Raw genomic sequence first — 21,799 nt, forward strand, 5'->3', positions numbered from 1 at the left:
AGGGAGCGAGAACAAGAGAAAGCCTATGGTTGATTTCACCCCCCAGAATCAGGGTCAGAAGTGAGATAAAGTGGAATACTGGATGGAACTCTACATTCTAGAGTAGCTTCCAACATTGTAGTGTTCTTAGAAGTCACAGTAAATAAATGCTGCTCTTGTCTAGGAGATGAGCAGAACACAGCAAAATGATTGGATGAGAGGACAGTGTGTTCAATATAGATTAACCGACACATCGGACCAGTAACGAAGCAATATTGTACACTAGTCCATGTCCATGAGTTGTTTCTCTGTAACGCAGGGATGTAGGCCATAGGATAAACACTACACATGTCATTGCATAGGGAAGCGGGTCGCTATCACCAGTACAACATGGAGGATTAAATAGATATCAGCAAATGGGATGGCTGACTCCGATATGGTATGACACTCAGATGTAAGCAGCTTTTGGTTCTTTACATGACTAAAAGCCAAACAAACTGTAACCACAGCATGTATGTAGAGATGGAGATGTCCACACAGGCCAGGCAGTAGCCAGAAAACAGAGAAAGTGCTGCCAGAAACAACAGGGGACAGAATATCTCACGGTAAATAGATTTAGGGCTGGGTTTACCAAACCCAGATTACGCATGTCCTTGACTAAAATATCCCTTCAATGTTTTTTTCCCCCCAGGACGAAACCTAATCTGGGTCCAAGAATCTGGCCCTAAATGTAATTACCGAGATATTATGTCCTCTCGTTTCTGGCGACACCTTCTCTGGTTGTAGAACATGTCCTCCACACGTTCTTGTCATTCTAGTATATTAGGTCTGAGGCTGGTATAGGACGTACCTCTGGTTCTGCAGACTGGGACTGTAAGTGCTGTCGGAGCTTCAGCATGTCCTTCTCAATCTGCTGAATGCGAGCCACCCTCACCTGAAGTACAACAGGACATTTACAGGACGCGCTCACTCAGAGAGGATTAAATATTTCAATGATGTAACACTGACTGAATAAAAGCATACGTAGAGGCAGAGACAAATGTTCCTGCATTAAGTCCATTTACTAATGTCCAGCCCCCACCCGTCTACATCATTTTATCCCACTTACAGTAGTCAGTATCCTGTCTGACCATTCTGTTTTTCCTGTGTGCGCGTGCGTGTTTGTATCCTCACTGACTCAACCCATATTCTGCCCTTTCTGTACCTCTATCCATTCCTCATCCCTCTCTCCTAACCTGTGCCCTCTTCTCCATATCCTGGCAGGTTCCCAGCTGTTCCTCCATGGCGGCTCTAATTTGCCTCGCCTCATACTCCAGTTGCCTACGGGTCATATCAGTCTGCAGGGAGAATTGCTGCAAAAGCAAACAGGAACAACAAAACAACCATCGTGATGAAATGGAATGATTTCTAATATCTAATGCAGAGAGGAGACCAATTGACCATTGCCTCATCAGATTATACATACAATTTCTGTATGGCTTTTGACTAGAGTACCCCAACACACTAATAATGCTGGACGACAAATAAACACTTACATTCTCAGTCAGTGGCAGGCTGTCGATCCTCTTGGTGAGGTTCTGGAGCTGTGCGTAATACCAGTCTTTCTCCTTCTCCTCTTTCTCCAGCTCCGCCATCAGTACAGACCTGACAGGACAGAGACAAGCACACCTGTTGACATCCAAGATACAAAACACTGCACCAATCAAAGACCCAAGTTACAAAAACACTGACAGAAATCAGACCGAATTTAAACACCAAATTAAAGACCTAATTCAAAGATACATATGCAGCATTGAAATACTAGAATAAAACAGGGAGGGTGTCCTGAATAAGAGTAAAGTAAAAATGCATCCCGTCTGTGACCAATGCCGGGAATACACTATGCAACCTAACAATGTTGCAGCCCTCAGGCTGCACCGTTGTAATGTGATTTGGCTGGGAGAGGGGCAAATCACTCACCAATGAATATTGTTGCAGTAAATCACAGTGTATAGCCAAGAATGCATTACTCAACACGTATAAACAAATGTGAAAATACATCATATGCAAGTGGAAGGTATCAGTTAGAACCTGATTGAGACATTCTGTGAATATATCACTGTTCCAGTAAAATCAGTATATAAACAAATATTGCAATTTGTTATAATACAAGCATAGAAGCTCACCTCTCCTTCTCCAGCTCTTCCAGGTAGCCAGCACTGTCTCGGCCCCCATTGGACACCCCTCTCCTGGGGAAGGAGCCCATGGGGCTAGGACTGGGGCTGCTGTCCCCTGACCGCCCAGAGCCTGAGCCCTGCATGGAGGGCAGCTTAGGTCTTAGCTTCACCCCTGGGTAACTGTTAGGGTCCAGGCTAATTTCTACAGGAGGAAGGAGCATAAAATGTAGGTTATTTAATGGAAGCTTTGTGTTTCAGTGAGCTAATTCTGCCACCTCGTGTGTGTGCAACAATAGTCCTACATAAGCCTACAAATTGGTCTGGCTCTGGCTGAGAAGCTTACCCTTCAGTCTTTCTAGGAGATTGATTTGTTCGGATGAATCGGTAGTCTCTTCTTCAATGCTTCCCTGTAGGTGTTTCAGCACCTCCTGAAACAAAGAAAAAACCAAAATGGGTTTTAATGTGTTCGTAAACACACAATCACAAAGAGCAATGAACAACATCTTGTAGGCTTATATGACCGCTATCTAGGTGATATGTACACACATCTTTCCAAAGCAGGAAAGAACAGCAATGTTCTTTAAATTCAGGAACACACATTTGCTTTGGGGGGGGGGTACTAAAAAACTAAATCAAAGTTATTTCACACCTGAAAAACATTAATCAAAACCACAACCTGACACACTGCAGTGCAAAATATTATTTTGGGCTCAACCCCCCCACCATCTCATTCCAGAGATAAGGATCCTGCCTGAAGAACAGGGTGGAAGAGAGGAGAAAAACATCAATTTGCTAGCTTTGAAGTGCCATCAAATAGCTTCCCCCCCTCTTTACCTCCCTCCCTCTCCCCCTCTAAAACAGCCCTGAAGTCCTACAGACTGGCTCCAGTTAGTTTTTTTAATCTAAGCCTTTTTCATCTCACCCAAACTGTGGAGTGAGGTGAACAGCCATTGATCGCATTGTTAGAAGTCACTCTTCTCCAGCCAGTGTGTCAATTAGATGTTGCCCAGCTGAACACAAATGGACCTTTGGTAACCAACATCACGATCAGGTTCACAGAGCGACGCATTTAATAACGTCAGGGCTTTGAGGGAGAGCTTTCCTCTTTGGAGGAAGAAAAGTGCAACAGTAGCATCAACGAGCGGGGTACTTCATAGCAAAGTGGTCGCTATTCAGAAACAAAAAGGACTCTTCTTGGATAAGATCTAATGAATTGGTCAGGTGCATTTCTTAGATAGCATGTTTAATGGATCACAGACAGTAGTACCACATTGTAGATCAGACCCTCCGTCTCCACTCCTAAAAGGCATGCCACTAATGGATTTCTAAGAAATAAGCCATTGATGTCATAGTGGCGTTGACCTGAAGGGAGGATGCTTCTCTTTCGACTGATAGGTCTCCGTGTACGCTTTCTGCCATCCTGTAGGTCACTTTGAGCACTGTTTTCTTCCCCCTATGGACATCTCCCTTCATTTCAGATACGGTCCCTGCATGGTTGTGCGTCTCAGTCTCTAGTCTTATTACATTACAGGCCAACAAACATACAGTAGCCGACAAGAAACGTATTGTTTGCTGTAGGCCTATATCCACAAATAAAAACCTTTCTTTCTAAAGATAGCCTAAACCAGCATACTTAGTACTTAAAGCACCATTAAACCTCTTAAGGATCGGACCCTTTTGAATTTGTGCCAGTTTGTGCCTTGCCAATTTGTAGCTCAGGACCTGAAGAAAGTATATGCATATTCTTGATACCATTTGAAAGGAATCACTGAAGTTTATGGAAATGTGAAATTAATGTATGAAAATATAAATTCACATAAAAAAAAAAAAAAAGCATTTCAATTTCCCCATCGTCTTTGAAATGCAAGAGAAAGGCCATAATATAATATTGCAGTTTAAGCGCAATTTAGATTTTGGCTAATAGATGGCAGCAGTGTGTGCAAAGTTGCAGATTGAGCCAGTGAAGCATTGCAATACTGCAAGTCTGCTCAAATGTGCCGAATAGGTCAATTGATACACTTTCAAGTAGATAACTATAGAGAACATACAAAAATGATATGGTAATACAAAATGAAAGTTTACACACTCCCAGGAATGTCATACATGATGGATCATTGGCGAATACACCAACTTTCATACATCTAGATGAGCCGGGCGGGGTGGGTGTGGAGCCAGAGAAAGCAGGGGTTCAAACTGTAGAAACCAGTTCCTACATTTGAATATAAACATTTTATCAAACAAAACGATGCTACATTTTATCTCCGGGAGCCTCAGGATGACAAATCAGAGCAAGACCACTGAATGCAAGTACATTATTTACCTTAAGTGGTGAACGTATCAAACCAGCTGCCGTGATAAGTTATGCACTCAAAAAATACCATGGTATCTTTTCACCGTAATCGCTACTGTAAATTAGACAGTGCCGTTAGATAAGAATTTAAGCTTTCTGCCCATATAAGACATGTCTACGTCCTGGAAAGTTTGCCGTTACTACCGTCACTCAAGTCACATTAGCGCACGTTAGCATCAACCATCCCGGTATAGGGACAACGATCCAGTATAGGCTAATGACCAATTTTAAAATGGAACTATGAACCCACAACCTAATGTAGCCTACACCTCATTATAAAGATCCTGTCCTGTCCATAATCAGTTGGCATTACTGTAGAAAACTCCCTTGCTACAGGAGGACTTACCACAATGAACCTAAAAGCGGTGAAAGGGCATACTTCTAGAGGAGAATAATAAGTCCAGCGTTAAAACTATTAGGCCTATAATCATACAGCATAACGAACGAGAGGCTGGGTACGAGCATGTCCATACTACAGTTAGGACCTTGTATTAACAGCAATTTTGTGTTGCAGGTCATTCATCAAAGGTTACTACACATTTCTTTCCAGGTTGAATGATTCTTTATAGTTTGGATATGCCATTTTTTAAGTGGAAGAGAAAGAGTAGTCTCCTGACCTGCGGTGAGTGAGGGGAGAGCGAAGTGTCAGAGCAGAGGAGCGATGTCCGACAACATGTCGGGTGACAATGCGGCTCCCCCTCAGGAAACAGGGCTTTCCGTCCACCCTGGTTGTCTCTAGCCAGAGAGCAGATAGAGGCCACATCCATCCAGCTGCATTACATTGAAGAGTTTACTCCCAACAGATGACCCGGAGGGTCAGTGTCCGCTGATCTCTACCCCTTGACCTCTGACCCAAGCGTCGAGGTGCGGGCTGAAAGAGGGTCTGACAGGAGGGCTGGGCTTGTTTGGAGCGCAACGATGGCAGAAAACTAAAAACACACCAGGCTGTGCGATGCGTTCGCTCTCACTCTCTCTAGAGAGTGTGAGATGTCCAGACGCATCAAACAACGAATGCATTATCAGGCTGGGATAATATGATAAAGAGCGCTTCTTTCTATTCTGAGTCACACCAGTTCCTAGCAGAACCACTCTATCCAGACCATCAGGGGTGACAAATATTTTGTTGCCAACGTGAATAGAATACAGCTGACTGTACATGAAAGGCCAAGAAGAGAATCCAGATAGGTACTTTTAGAGTAGAGATCAATCTATAAAAACAATTATAAATTGGGTGGTTCGAGCCCTGAGTGCTGATTGGCTGACAATTGTGGTATATCAGACCGTATACCACGGGTACGACAAAACATTTATTTTTACTGCTCCAATTACGTTGGTAACCAGTTTATGATAGCAATAAAGCACTTTGGGGTTTGTGGTATATGGCCAACATAGCACAGCTAAGGGCTATGTCCAGGTACTCTGCATTATGTTGTGCATAAGAACAGCCCTTAGCTGTGGTATATTGGCCATATACCACACCTTCTCGGGCCTTATGGCTTCAATAACCATCGGGTCATTGATAGTAAATTAAGTTGACTATGGGCTAGTCATTAATGCAAGGAAAGCACAAGGCTAAAGCTCTAGGCCTATCTAAGAAAAGTGCCAAATAAATTAACTCCAGCTCAGGGCTTGCTAACTTGCAAGATTAAGCTTCTTGGTTACAGCAGAAACCATCAATCCCCTCCTGGATCAAGATCCCTGCTGCCTAAATTTGTTTTGCATGTCAATGTTTATTTCTTTACGTTTGGAATGAAATAGTGCCACTTCTGTGCACTACCGGTAATACCGTATACCCCAGTATGGTACAGGAACGGTATGAAAATCTGGACAGCGCCCAACCCTTCTCGCACACAAATAAATCCAACAGAGAGACCGGCTAGAATATGACGAGGGCATCCCTGCAGAGTAATCAGTGCTGCAGCATTCCCTCTAAAACACACACAGGCTTTCTATAGACTCCAAGTAACGGGAATCGATGCTGTAAAAGTACCCATCTGCAGAGTCCGAGCCCAGCACACCGGGGTGTCTCAATCTCATCAGTCTTTCGTTTCATCTGAGCTGGGCTCTGGTTGTTGGTTCGCATGTGAGCCTAGGTGGAGGAGGGAGAGTGCATGTGTGTTGGTGGGAGAGAGCGGCTAGGCCACGTCCTGCTTTTGTACTACACTGACTGTAAATGTCCTTGAGAATGAGATGTAAAAAAATATCACGACGGGTGATGCACAATATGGAAAAAAACAAGCATTGATGTTGTCATGGGAAGGCGGACGTGGAGGATGGTGGGTTTAGACTACGAGACTAATGAGTGAAGTATCCTAACTGCTATACTTAAGAGACCCACATCACCATAGATTTGTTTAGAGTAATTTTAGGATTATAGCAGACCAGAAATGAGACTTGAGAAATTTGTTAAAAAAATAAATAAAATCATTTAATAGACAAAATGGCTAGTTAAAAAGCTTTTCATTGGTTGGAAATGCTTAATTGTCACGTCTGAATCGTGATTAAAAACACAGAATTTCCACAGGATTCCAGAGAACTCTCAAAAGAATCTGGGTCCCAAGGATTTTACACTTGTGTAACTAGCCAAGTCAGAACACTTCAAAACAATTTTAAGTTCCAAGATGTGTTTAAAAAGGCTTGAATCATAAAAACCTGTCTGTTTTGGGAACTGTGTGTAAGACTGTTTCAACCCAGCTAGTGGCGCTATTAGACTATGTTGTGAAGACACTATGGCTGCCCCCCCCCCCAAAAAAGTGTTGGTCGACCAAAAGTAGTCCGGATTGGTTGAACATTTTAAACGTGTATTTTTACATATATAAAAACATACCCTATGCGTTTTAATAAAATCAACTATATGCATTGAGCTCGTCTGATGCTATAAACTTACAGATTGATGAAATAAGACAAACGCCTCAAGAGGGCGCCAGAGATCTAGATAACCAGAAAGAAAAAAATAACCTGACCCAACCATTTTATTTTTTTATTTGACCTTTATTTAACTAGGCAAGTCAGTTAAGAACAAATTCTTATTTACAATGATGGCCTAGCAACAGTTGGTTAACTGCCTTGTTCAGAGGTAGAACGACAGATTTTTACCGAGACAGCTCGGGGATTCGATCTAGCAACCTTTCGGTTACTGGCCCAACGCTCTAACCGCTAAGCTACCTACACCCAAACTATTCTCCTCCCACTCCTGCTGGCTTTCGCAGATTCTGCCATTGCTCTTCTGAAGTTGCCGATAAATAAGCTACACGAGGAGTGGCCAACCTTTCATGTGGAATGCCAATTTATCTTACAATTTCTACTGATCTGTGTGTTAGTTATGGTTTTCATATGCACATTTTCGTGAAACCGTTCGTCTTCATGTGTCAAAATCATTGTCATGTGGATAATCAAAATTCAATCCAAAACTAAATTAAACAAAACTAAAAAGTAACTTCTATTGCCAGTGCCAACTATGTAAAAATAGCCTACATAAAGGCAACAAATAAAAACCTTGCAGCCTGAAGGTAGAAAACATCCTGATAATAAATATCCCATAAGTCACATTGGCAACACATGGTCTGTCTGCAACAAACTTAAAACATTGTATCAACTATTAACTTGGGTCCTGCACAAAATTATAGGAATTAACGGTCCCGTGTGGCTCAGTTGGTAGAGCATGGTGTCTGCAACGCCAGGGTTGTGGGTTCGATTCCCACGGGGGACCAGTACGGGAAAAAATATGTATGAAATGAAATGTATGCATTCACTACTGTAAGTCGCTCTGAATAAGAGCGTCTGCTAAATGACTAAAATGTAACAGTAAATGTACTACTGGTGATATATAAATTCCTCATTACATACACCAACAATCAAAACGCAAACAATTCATACAAAGTTATGAAACAATGAATGTGCACAAATTGGTGGGAGAGCTCGCATTGTGCATCTGGGTGCATGTCTATCCGACGTCTGCATTGACCATGCAGCATTAACGGTGATACGGCCTCAGCAGAAGTCAGGGCATTCATACTTGTGCGTCGCAGAGCTGTTATCAAGGAAGTGAGTTTGTGTTTATAAAGGATGTACTGCCCCCACCTACCGTCAACAAATAATTTCAATGTGGAGCTATAAAGAGGCCTCTGCATTGTTAAAAGATTTGGGAGGCGCATGGCGATGCAGTACAGAGCTCAATTTGACCTCTGGAGCCTCCGCAATTGCGTCACACCCTCCAGATGGAGCCTCCGACCATATTTTCGAATCAAAACAAACAATCTCGGTCGAGCCAACCAACAGCCTAACGAACAAACAATCGACAAGTTGACTAATTGGGGTCAGCCCTAGAAGACACACACACCTTTGATGATGTCATATTGCTGAGTCATCTTGTGACTGTTCCTTTGATTGAACATGACATGAAGAGAATCAAAGCCACACTCTTTGATACGCCATGACAGGACACTGTCACTAACTGAAATGATTCCTTCCCCCATCTGGATCCCAGAGCTGCCTGAACATGGGTTGTGTCCCACAGAGCACTCTATTTCCTATATAGTGCACTACTTTTGACCAGGGTTCACATGGTTCTGGTAAAAAAAAAAAAAAAAAAGTAGCACACTACGTAGGGAATAGGGTGCTATTTGGGATGCAACCCTGGCCTGACAGTTGTCACTGGGAATGATGCACTAGTTGTCACAAGGATTTAAGTCAGCCAACTTCTTCAGAAACCTTCTGCCAGGAACTTAAAATATAGCACACACAACATTTCACTTCACAGAATTCCTTTCCACATACAGGATAACATGAATGAAAATGTTTAGGTGTAGTACTTATCTAAAGCTTTAGGGTTTATGTTAAGTAGGCTGCATAAGATAAGTCCAAATTGTGTGAGTGTTTGTAACCATAGTTATCTAACTAAACTGGAGCTCATTGTGCTGTGTGTAATTGGCTTGTGGGTAGGAAAGAGAGGAAGCCTGCTCTTTACTCATTGATGATGAGTGTGGTGTTTGTGCTCTCGTCTCCCTGCAGCTGTGAGAGCCTGGTTGCTTCCCAAATGGCACCTTAGTGCACTGTATAGGGACTACTTTTCAAATGGTACCTTATACCCTACATAGTGCACTTCTTTTGACCAGAACCCTATTGTCCCTGGTCAAAAGTAGTGCACTATAAAGGGGATAGGGTGCATTTTGGAGCCCCTGGGCCCTGAGGAGAGAGGAAATGGCTGGAGGACAGGAAATGAGAGGCACATTCATTAGATACAATGTGTGGAAGGGAGAGACAATTTTTTATTTTTTTTTAATAAATAAAAAAAGACATCCTGCCTTCTTTGAGGTGCAGAGGGAAGGGAGCGCCTCAGAAGCAGCAGTGTGTGTGTAAGCATGCTCTAAACATGCCAGGGGGGAAGATACTGTTTCTGATGAATATGAGACTGGATTACCACAGGGGAAAAGGCAGACTGTTTGTAATCTCATCCATTAGTCATAAACATTATCCACCCCTTGAATTACCTAATTAGTTATGATCTCAACAGGGGTTCTCCCCAGTAAGGAATACTATGGAGGTGATATTACTACAAGATAGGCCTAATACTTCACTTGGTTGCAAATTATAACCCTTCCCCCTATTTAGGATATGCAGAATCTTTGCACTACAGTCATTGTGAATTTACTACTTAGGCTACCATTAACCAACAACACACTTAATTTACTACAGCCTAGGCCAAGTATTAGGCTAAACGCTATTTAGTAAGGAGGATGCCTGCTCTCTCTAAGGTGCACACACTACGACGCTATATAGTCCAGGAAGGAAATAAGAACAATACAGGTCAACAATGAATGCTGCTGTGGCACCAAGTGCAAAGATTGTGACCATGGCCCAGTGGTTCGATTTTTACATACGATGGTGTTTTTTCTTCTTGCCAGAGTGAGGATTTGTATTATCAAGTGAAGAATAAGCCAGCAAAAACTGTACAAGTATTTACAAAAGAAAACAAGGCAACAGTAAACATATTTCCCACGAATTATACAGATACCCCCCTAATTTTGTAAATGACGGATCTCTACGGTAAGAAGCATCGTTCACCAGAGTTGAGTCAAAATCGGGCCAGTGTTGTCAGATTGTATGTGACAAACGAATGAACATACTAGCGGATGGAGACAGATGCACAGTCCCCTCCCTGATTTCATCGTGGGGGACAATAAAAACTGGAAGTTGCAACAGGAACAAACTGAACTGAATCACAAGAGCTCTAACAAAATAAAAAGGTTTTGCGCACTTAACCAACCGTTGGCGTGCAACCATAAAATTACATTTCTTCTCTTTTACAGGTGATGACAATGCCATCCACATTATACAATTAATAAATGTGACTCATTAACCTGTTGGGGCTAGGGGGCAGTATTTTCACGGCCGGATAAAAAAAACGTACCCGATTTAAACTGGTTACTACTCTTAGCCAGAAACGAGAATATGCATATAATTAGTAGATTTGGATAGAAAACACTAAAGTTTCTAAAACTCTGAATGGTGTCTGAGTATAACAGAACTCATATGGCAGGCCAAAACCTGGGAAGATTCCATACAGGAAGTGCCCTGTCTGACAATTTGTTGTCCTTCTAGGGCATCTCTATCAAAAATACAGCATCTCTGCTGTAACGTGACATTTTCTAAGGCTTCCATTGGCTCTCAGAAGGCGCCAGAAAGCGGAATGAGAGCTCTCCAGTCTCTGGGCGAAAAACAGCAGGAGTTTTTGTGAGTGGTCCTGCTGAGAACAATGACACTGGAGCGCGCGTGCATGAGACTACTCCATTTTTTTCTTTCAGTGTTTGAACGAATACAACGTCGCCCGGTTGGAATATTATCGCTATTTTACGAGAAAAATCGCAAAAATTGATTTTAAACAGCGTTTGACATGCTTCGAAGTACGGTAATGGAATATTTTTTGGTCACGAAATGCGCCCGCGCGTCACCCTTCGGATACTGACCTCAATGCACGAACAAAATGGAGCTATTTCAATATAACTATGGATTATTTCGAACCAAAACATTTGTTGTTGAAGTAGAAGTCCTGGGAGTACATTCTGACAAAGAACAGCAAAGGTAATCCAATTTTTCTTATAGTAAATCTGAGTTTGGTGAGGGCCAAACTTGGTGGGTGTCAAATTAGCTAGCCGTGATGGCCTAGATGGCCTTCTACTCAGAATATTGCAAAATGTGCTTTCGCCGAAAAGCTATTTTAAAATCTGACACCGCGATTGCATAAAGGAGTTCTGTATCTATAATTCTTAAAATAATTATGTATTTTGTGAATGTTAATCGTGAGTAATTAAGTAAATTCACCGGAAGTTTGCGGTGTGTATGCTAGTTGCTAGTTCTGAACATCACATGCTAATGTAAAAAGCTGTTTTTTGATATAAATATGAACTTGATTGAACAAAACATGCATAGTTTTATCTTACAAATGGTGTAAAATAGTCCTGTGTTTGAGAACTTTGAATTATGACATTATGTGGTTTTAAATTTGGCGCTCTGATGTGTCACTGGCTGTTGAATAGTGCGGGACGATTTCATCCCACCTACCCTAGAGAGGTTAACCGTTTACAGCATCATTGTCTGGTTAGATCATGGAACGGAGAGCCTAGCTCAACCGTGACAATTATTAAAACTTGAACATTACCATTTCTGTTTAACACGTTTTCTTATTTGATATCTCCTCAAAATCCCTAAGCCAAACCCAGGCTGATACTGTATCTGCAGCTACACAAAAGGGTGCGCCAGCCACTTTCCCCCCCAGTGTGAAATATCTGGTTGCAGAGTAGCAGGCAGCATAGCCCTAGGCTTACTAAATTCACTGAGTTAGCAGGATTTTACATTTGCGCCAGAGCAGACAGACTACGCAGACCTGATCGAGTGAATTGTTAATAGATAGCTAAGTGCTGAATGTGCCACGCTAAAAGGTAGAGCCGGCAGACCCCCTGCCTCACACACCCAAAAGTGAGACTGGGCAAACCCCAAACTCAGCTCTAAACCTGAGATGAAAGGATGTTTCATCAGTGTTGGACGACTAACAGAGGAAGACTCTCCCCAGCTAAGGGCAGCACAGAGACCCTCACTCAAATGCCCAAAAGAGAGGCAAACCCCAACCAGCTCCAAAGCTACTGGAAAGTGTGTAGACAGTCTCAGATACTGTGAGTAAGACTGATGACACATACTGCAAGACTCTCCCCAGCAATGACTAATAGCTAATGACTGACTATGCTTGTACCAAAAATATACCAAAGCAAGTCCTTACATGCTGATTCCGTACACACTATTATTACAGGGAAATGGAAAGGCAGCATGGCAAAAACGCTCTACAAAAGCAGTAAGCTCTCAGACTGAATAACAAATCAACCCTTAGCCCGCATGGTCTAGGCATTTGATTAGATCAGAGAGGAGTAGATTGGTGTAAGCAATATGGCAACAATTCCACAGTCTATCAGGAGGGCAAGATAGGTGCGACCTGCCTACTCCCATCCTGTAAGATCAACACAAGAGTAGAGGCTAGGGGTTGATTTGGGATTCAGGAAAGGATACGCAATCTTGTCCTTAATTACATTTGAGTCATTTAGCAGACGCTCTTATCCAGAGCGACTTACAGTTAGTGCATTCATCTTAATAGCTAGGTGAGACAATCACAGTAAGTACCAGAGACTTCGTCAGCAAAGTCAACAAGTGCAAGGTTTTGATTTGTTTTTTGGGGGGGATAAAACAGATGTCTTATTTAAGATAGTCTACTTCATGGGCAAGGAGTAGGGAGCCCCCATAGCCAGCCATCTCCACATTAGTATGCATAGTATAGCAACATCCGTTCTCCAGGGATGCACTGGCATACTGAAGCCAGCCCAGGGAGCGCTGCCTGCCTCTGGGGTGAGAAAGAGATGGGGGCTGGCTGGTTAGTTGGTATCGCTGCACAGCTTAATTCTCTTTCATTCACATTGAGGCTGCGTCCCAAATGACACCCTATTCCCTATGTACAGTGCCTTCAGAAAGTATTCATACCCCTTGACTTCTTCCACATTGTTGTATTACAGCATGAAATGAAAATGAATTAAATATACTTTTTGGGGATGGATCTACACAATGCCCCATAATGACAAAATGTAAGCATGTTTTTAGAATTACAGAAATCTAATTTACAGAAGTATTCACACCCCTTTCTTTGGCACGTAGGACACTAGGGACAAGTTGGCCATGAACACAAACTTGATAGGCCTTCCATCCATGGAGTGTTAGAATCACCTATGGCTGTGAGTCTTTCTGAGCAAGTCTAAGAGCTTTGCACACCTGTCTTGTAAACATTGGCTTTTACAAATTCTTCAAACTGTCAAATTGGTTGTTGATCATTTTGAGACAGCCATTTTCAACTCTTGCCATACATTTTGGTGTTTTAGGGTATTGTCCTGCTGAAAGGTGAATTAGTCTCCCAGTATATTGGAAAGCAGACAATCAAGATTTTTCCTGCGCTTAGCTCTATTCCGTTTTTAAAGAAATAAACTCCCTAGTCCTTGCCGATGACAAGCATACCCATAACATGCCACCAGAGATCTTTTCACAGTCCCCAAATCAAGAACAAATTCAAGAATGCGTAGAGTATTATATAGAGCCATTATTGCATGGAACTCAGTTCCATCTCCTATGGCTCAAGTGAACAGCAAACCTGGTTTAAAAAAAAACAGATAAAGCAAAACCTCACCCCTATTTGACCCAGATAGTTTCTGGATGCATTAATATGTAGGCTACTTTTTTTTATGTAGTTCTGTCCTTGAGCTGTTGTCTATAAATATTCTGTATTATGTCATGTTTCATGTGGACCCCAGGAAGAGTTAGCTGTTGCAAAAGCAGCAGCTAATGGGGTTCCTAATAAAATACCAAAATAACATGTTTCAGCCACCACCATGCTTGAAAATATGAGCGGCACTCAGTAATGCGTTAGATATGCCCCAAACATACCACTTTGTATTCAAACATTTTACATTTTTTACTTTATTGCAAACGTGATGCGTGTTATGGAAAATGTTTATTCTGTACAGGCTTCCTTTTCGTTCTGTCAATTAGGTTAGTATTGTGGAGTAACTCCAATGTTGTTGATCCATCTTCAATTTTCTCCTATCACAGCCATTCAACTCTGTTTTAAAGTCACCATGGGCCTCGGTGAAATCCCTGAGCAGTTTCCTTCCTCTCTGGTAACTGAGTTAGGAAGGACGCCTGTATCTTTGTAGTGACTGGGTGTATTAATTACACTTTGGATGGTGGATCAACTTCAGGATGCTCAAAGGGATATTCAAAGTCCATGCAACTTACTACGGGACTTAAGCACATTTTTACTCCTGAACTTATTTAGTCTTGCCATAACAAAGGGGGTTGAATACTTAGACTCAAGACATTTCAGCTTTAAATGTTTTATTCAATTGTAAAAATTTCTAAAAACACAGATCATTCCACTTTGACATTATGGGGTATTGTGTGCAGGCCAGTGACACAAAATCTCAACTTGATCAATTTTAAATTCAGGCTGTAACAACAAAATGTGGAAATCTGAAAATAGAAGGCACTGTAGTGCACTACATTTGACCAGGACCCATAGTAGTGCACCATATAGGGTGCCATTTGGGATGCAATCAAAGAAAATGAGTGGGGGAAGTTGGAAGATAAAGGTCCAGATAAGCTCCCTCTCCTCCCTGCTAAAGGGACTGGGTGGCTAGATTCTTTATATAGCCTACTGGTGTGTAAATTGGCTAGGATGAATAATGCATGGAGTAATCTTCTACTGCCGGCTATTTGCATCCAAGAAAATATGGCAGTAGTGAATGGGCGGTCATATTGGGTTACTGTTACATTAGACAACATTTCCATAATGCCCAGACAATGTCTGTAAACTAGTAGGTCTATACACAGAACAGTATTGCATCTTCATATAGTACATTAAGAAAAGCATTTCAGGCCACACACACACGACCACGGGGAGTATATCCCCCATTCTTATCATGCAGCTGCCATATAATAGGCTCAATATTCTTGTGTGGAGAAACAGGGTCAGTAAGCTTTGAGTTTTACCTGAGAAACAAAAATGGCCTTGGTACAATTTGGGCAACTACACCATCACATCCACTTTCCTTCTCTTGTTTTCTGTCCCCCTTTCTTACAAATGGATTATCAGGAGATGAGTATATTGGAGCATGTTTCCCGACTACATTCACTGCTACACGTAAGAGAGTAGCGCTCCCTAATGTGAGATGGCACCACTGACTACCCAGGGGTACATTGTGGGGTAGAAGACATTGGCAGAGACTGTTGAGAACCAAAATCTTCCTGTGAGAAGAGAAAAGCCCTGGGAGTTAAATCACCTCTTGTATCCTCAGCCTGCCAGGTCACATCATCCAGTTACGCAACCAAGCAGGCTGGCACATCCAACCACTCTGTCTGTGTATGTGTGAGAGAGACATTCAGCAGCCTAGCTCAGGATGGCAGCTCCTCTCATGAACAGACTTAGGTTGTGTCTGAAAGTGTCAGTAACCACATTTTTCATCAAAACACCTCAAAGTGCATTTGAGGAGAGGATCAAAAGAAATCCCTTGGACCTCCAATGAGCTTTCAGAGGAATTGATTAAAACAAGGACGGAGAAAACAAGGATCTGACAGCTAGTAAATAGGGCTGGGCATTACATTAAATTAATTAGAATGTATGTTTTTGAACAATATTCCAAAAGTTTTTATTTTATTTGTTTTGAGCTTTTATGTCCGCTTGTTCTCATGTCTTTTTGGCCTCGTCTCCTTCCCCCTCATACAGACACCAAGCCCCTGCCACTCACAATAACACAGATGAAAGATCACTTGTTCCTCTCTAACAACAAGCAATTTCAACTTGGTATTTGCAGTTTGGTCCAACATAATCCATCATATGGACACCGAAACGCATTTTACTGTAATAGAGGAGAGGTTAACCTTTTCCAAGCAATATCCTTTTTATGTTTCAATTCGTCAAATTGCACAAAGAGCAGAACCTACTAAAACGGGAGCATCAATGAACATTGATTCTGGAAAATGAATGCTCAGTTTGTTGCGCGCGGCATTGTATTACCACTAGCAGCATTTTAGCCACAGACTTATACTAGCTGTCTAGTCCGTTTTATAAAAAAGTGCAATGAGCATTAAAAAAAACTTATATAAAGGAATTGGCAACTCGTTTTCATTCTGAGAAATAAGGTAGGCCACTTGATTTCAACATCTGAACAAAGTGGACAGGCTAGCTTGCTGATCAAACAGCTGGAGATGGACAGAAGGTTGTGTTCATTACAATTAAACTGTTCTACCTTGCTTGCAAGCAAATAGATCCAAGCTGGCTAGACTTGAAATATAATGATCAGCTGGCTACTCACTAGCACGTGGGCTTGTGCTTGAGATTGTTTATGAGACCTGTGTTAATTTTCTATAATGCCTGCTATAAGAAGTTAGTTATTATTAGGGAATGTGCATTATGCATGGTTGTGGCTAAATTTGTAAACAAAAGGGCTTGTCATAGACGTGAAAGACAGATCAGTGGTTAGTGCAGAAAAAGCATTTTTGAGTTCTGGGATTTTGTTGTTGTTTTTATGTCCATTTTTAGGTGAAGTTAGCCTTTAACGCAATTGAGCATCAGGAAGAGGCCAGTGTTGCTGCTGCACTCATGTGATTGCAGAGTTTGCAAAAAATAAAAAATGGCCAAGGGATTGATGCAAAAAAAACGACTACTTTGTAGTTAACATTTAATTTTATAGGGTCCAAGATAAGAGGAAAGGCTGGGTTGTGTTCAGTAGGCATGAAACGGAAGGAAAAGCTTAGAAAAAGGAGTGGAATGGGGAGAGCCTATCATCTGTACTTATCCAATAAAGCCCGTTTGCCTTTTTACATTGCAAAATGTTTTGCTACAGTGTGCCATAACGAACAAACATGGGTTCTTAGTAAATAATCGAAAATCGGTTTTCTGCCTTTTACCTTCATATTGGAGGCTTCGGTCTCCAGTTTGGTCAAGTGGTTTGAGTTGTCCTCAAGCTCTTGTCGAAGGTTGGAGTTCTCCATCTTCAGTATCTCCACTTGCTTCAGCAGCTGATCATAAGATGCTGCAGCCATCTTGGACTACCTCTTGACCTAAGAGGACGAGGACACATCACGACCATTAAGGTTTTTTCAGCTCCGCCTATCAAATTGCCCATAAAACAGACGTTGCCTAATTGCCATTAATCCATAGGCCTACATTTTCTTGATGTGTAAAATTACATTACAGTCAGAGGTGATGGAATGAACATGACAAGTAATGTCAATTAATATCCATCTCATAAAAGAAAATAGTGCATTTATCAAGGATTTAATAATCCATCACCATTACATTGATAGCGCCATGGTAAATACATGTTCAGCAATGGTTAGCCTAGATGATCATTTAAAGCTATTTTCTGCTACACAGGCAGGACTTAGGCTAGCCTTGACAGGGCCAGTCGCTCGAGGGCCCAAGCACGTAGCTCAGAGTAAGAGAGCAGTGGATCGTATTAAAATAAAAGGCATCACGCAAGATTTAATTAAACGTTTCTGAGAAAGTAGGGTCAGATCTAGACAATCAGAATTGTAAATGCCTGATACGGCTTTGGGATAACAGCAATTCTAACATCCACACAGATTGGAAAACACTAGACTTGTGAATAATTTACGCCCGGGCAGATTTTTCTTTACTGCATCCCCCCTTCTAGGATTTTGAACAAATGAAACTTGATGAAAGTGATGGCCTAATTATGACAATTCTGGCTCTCACCATAATTGTACAGTAGTAGGTTTGTTATTAGGCTACCTTTTAGCTAAATGTATTCTGAAACAATACCGCGTAGACACAAGAATAAAGAGCATACAGCAAAAGATGATAAAATGGATGGTCAAATTATTTCAACTGATAATCTTCACTGCAAAGGAAGCCCAATGCACAGGCAGACACTGATGAGAAGGGCAGCAGTAGACAGAGCAGAACGGTGCCATCCCACCTGTCAAGTGGTTAATTGCCAAATACCACGGACATGACATCCACTCCAATCTCAATGGACACGGCCATAAGCGGTACTACCTAATTAAATAGAAAACGTATATCATAACGATAAGCAGATTAAGCACATTCTACAACATGATATTGATATTCCATACAACATAGGCCATATCCACTGACGTCAAAATCTCCGTGCAATTTAGGGCCAATATGTAGGCTATACACTTGATGTATGAGACTAAAGACCACATACCACGCAGTGCATTCCAACTAGGCCACGTTTAAAGGCAGGCTTATTAATGTGTTAACCTCGCTCTTGCGGAAATCAGCTGAGAAGATGAGTCTAGAAGACAGAAGATGGGGTTGGCAGCTAAGGGAACACCATTACTCGCATGCAGCCCCATACTGCCATGTGAAGACAACCACAGCCCCATACTGCCATGTGAAGACAACTCAACATGACAGAGGGGCACTCGCTCATCTCACTGAGGAAAAGTTTGTATTTTTAGATCATCCATTATAGAGAGGGTGGAGGGAAGCAGCAAGCGGGCGAGAAGTAACTAGATCACTGCGGTGGAAAAATGTGTCACTATTGTTACTAAATTATCAGAGACATGTTAGATATCAGCAATGGCCTTGGCATGCAGGCCTACATGTAAGCCTTTGGGATCTCTTCCTTTGCCAGTTGTGCGTGGCAGAAGGCTTCAGCTGCAAGCATACAGCATAGATCTAACTGACTAGCCTACACAGTGGACTATATTACCCACTAGTGGACAATGACTAATCAAATCAACTTCAGTGCCCCATTAGTAATTCTGAACCATGGCCTTGGTTGCAACATTGTTCTGGTTCCCAAGGCTAAAATGATTTGTTTGACAAAGTTCTAGACAAGACAAGCAATTCCAATGCTGATCCAACTGAATTCTGCGAGTCAATTAGACTGGGTTGATTGGGCAGTGAGTCTATAAATGTCAATATTGCCCTCACTAGGATGGAGCCTATACACAGGATGGGCAGAGAAGAACACTCAGGAGCATTCCAGAACCACTTAAGCATAACATTCAACATTCCAGAACAACCCAGTGAATTCTGTCAATGCACTGGCTGATGCGCAGGGGTACCCAAAACACATTTCTAAAACACCACCATCACCAAAATTGGATCAGGGGAGGGACATTTTATTTTATTGATACACTGCCACTTCATGCATTTACAATACAGGGGAGAATTGCAGGTGAGACAATACATGCCCCTGTTTGCAGATGCAGACTGAGGTAGTTCAACTGGCGGCCATTTTGGAGATTCAATTCCAGCCTCTGCCATAAAAAAAAAAAAGAGCGCTTATCATCACCATAATTTAACAGCCAGTATAGTGCTGACTCTGAAGGGGGCTGGGATCATGAGGTTGCAATGCTGCGATGATCGTTTCACTGTGCCCCAGTGTCGTATTAACATTAAAACGATTATATTATAGTGAATACAGCTGTTTGTGTTGATAGCCTGCCTACCTTCCTAACAGATAGTTCTACAAATTGTAATACAAATTACACAAGCCTCAATGGGGAAGATAGCTAGTCAGTTGCACAACTGAATGCATGCAACTGAAATCTAGTTATTGCCTTTCCTTTTCCAGTTCCATAATTGCATTAGCAATTACATCCAAAATCTGTTTCTAAATCGAATGATCAATTAGGCCCATCTGCATCATCGCACTATTTCCATATTCGCCTACTTCTCCGTACAGCCCCATAATGTACACACTGTTATAGCCTCTCAAGATTTAGTAATTTATTTCCTGCAGATACTAGGCTAATGTACTGAGATTTTAATTAGGCTAGTAGGCTACATTGATTCCCTTCTAGGTGAAACACTAGTGTACATTAAGTAGGCTAGTCCACGGATGAAAACACACTGCTATTTTTTATTTTATTTTACGAATATTCCAACCGACCAATACAATGTAGACTAATGCCCATCTGCACAATACACAAAAAGCTTGTAGGTAAAAAGAAAATAACATAAAAATCTAGAATCTTACCATGTCCACTCCCTCTGCATACTTAGCTATGCCCCCACAGAATTCAGCCCACTAAAAACCAGTCAGTAATATCACTAGAGAAAACAAAGCAACATTGAACAAAGCAAACCGCTAATAGCACTACCATATAACCTGTCAAATTTTGCATACAAAGGGTTTAAAGGGGGTGCGAGCAAGGAGAAGCAAAGGGGGAAAGAGCAAATGAAAGAACAACAGAGGGGGCTGAGGAAGAAGAGGACTGCCTCTTACTACCTCATGAATATTACATCAATGTTCTCAAAATGCATCCCCTGCTTAAATTGAGCAAATCCTACATTTTACCAGGTGATACACGCAGGTGCATTAAAATGAATAATGAAAAAGATCCACCTTGTGTAGGTCCATCAATAATGGTTTCCAATTCAGAGCCAATTCTCTCTGCATCCTACCTACCGTGTAAACGCCTTCCTCTCTCCAAATGAGAATTCCATCTTGACACGATAAAACAACCAGGCAGGCGCTCACATTTCCCTCTCGCCTGACACTGGCAGGGAATGTAGCACTACACTGGATGGATAAGGTTTTCTGTGTGTGTGACACTGTATGGTGGATACCCCCTAAGCAGATAGCTAGACCAGAAAAACCCTGCAGTCAGCTGCAGAGCGTCAAATGCCCTTCCCTTGACACCACAAAGAAACAGTAGGCAGCCACTTAGTGGCGTTAGCCTACACTTGGCCCAACTAACCCAGCGCTACACAGCACAATACAACCAGGGATTAACCAATGACGATGTCAACACAGACAACCACCGACAAACCAACCCCAAAGCAACCATACAGCATCCAGAGAAAGACAGCATTACACAGCCACAATGACATGTCTGCTTTGTTTGAGCATAACCGGTAGCTAGGCTAACTAGCAGAATCCTAAGGACCAGCCCACTCTTCTCCTCCACCATCTTAGTACACCACACACACCAGCAGGACTGATATTTTGGGCATTTGGCCATGAGCAGGTTCTCCTTCACCTCATTTTTCCAAATCTTCACTTGTTTTCCTTTTCTCCTCAAGCACAATGCAGGCCTTTTTTTAATTATTATTTTTTTTTTACACACAGGCCTTGCAGCGATGATAATGTGAGAGTAGAGAGGATACATGCAATGAATGCACATCCCCCACACCCTCCGTCCTCTTCCTCCCTCTCCCTGCCTCGCTCTCTGCCTCTCTCGTTCTCACCAACCAACCATCAAAACAAAAGGCTTAGTGGCTATG

General features: G+C 42.0%; 1 protein-coding gene across 5 annotated transcripts in view; it reads right to left on the minus strand.

Moving 5' to 3' along the window:
* LOC106561897 (APC regulator of WNT signaling pathway) overlaps window positions 1–21,799 on the minus strand; it is a 57,323-nt gene that overhangs the window by 18,885 nt on the left and 16,639 nt on the right. For 2 of the 5 annotated variants that reach the window (XM_014126219.3, XM_014126237.3), the window contains exons 2-7: window positions 17,479–17,631; window positions 2,479–2,563; window positions 2,145–2,337; window positions 1,515–1,623; window positions 1,215–1,331; window positions 830–913 (exon numbers count right to left, since the gene is read on the minus strand). In XM_014126219.3, coding sequence (XP_013981694.3) covers window positions 830–913; window positions 1,215–1,331; window positions 1,515–1,623; window positions 2,145–2,337; window positions 2,479–2,563; window positions 17,479–17,613 — 723 coding nt within the window. In that variant the 5' untranslated portion in view covers window positions 17,614–17,631. Of the gene's footprint in view, window positions 1–829; window positions 914–1,214; window positions 1,332–1,514; window positions 1,624–2,144; window positions 2,338–2,478; window positions 2,564–17,478; window positions 17,632–20,981; window positions 21,207–21,799 lie in introns of those variants that run through there. The other 3 variants (XM_014126247.3, XM_014126256.3, XM_014126228.3) reach the window with 2 other exon arrangements.

This window comes from Salmo salar, chromosome 01, assembly GCF_965601325.2.
Source record: "Salmo salar chromosome 01, fSalSal1, whole genome shotgun sequence".
Taxonomy (NCBI): Eukaryota; Metazoa; Chordata; class Actinopteri; order Salmoniformes; family Salmonidae; genus Salmo; species Salmo salar.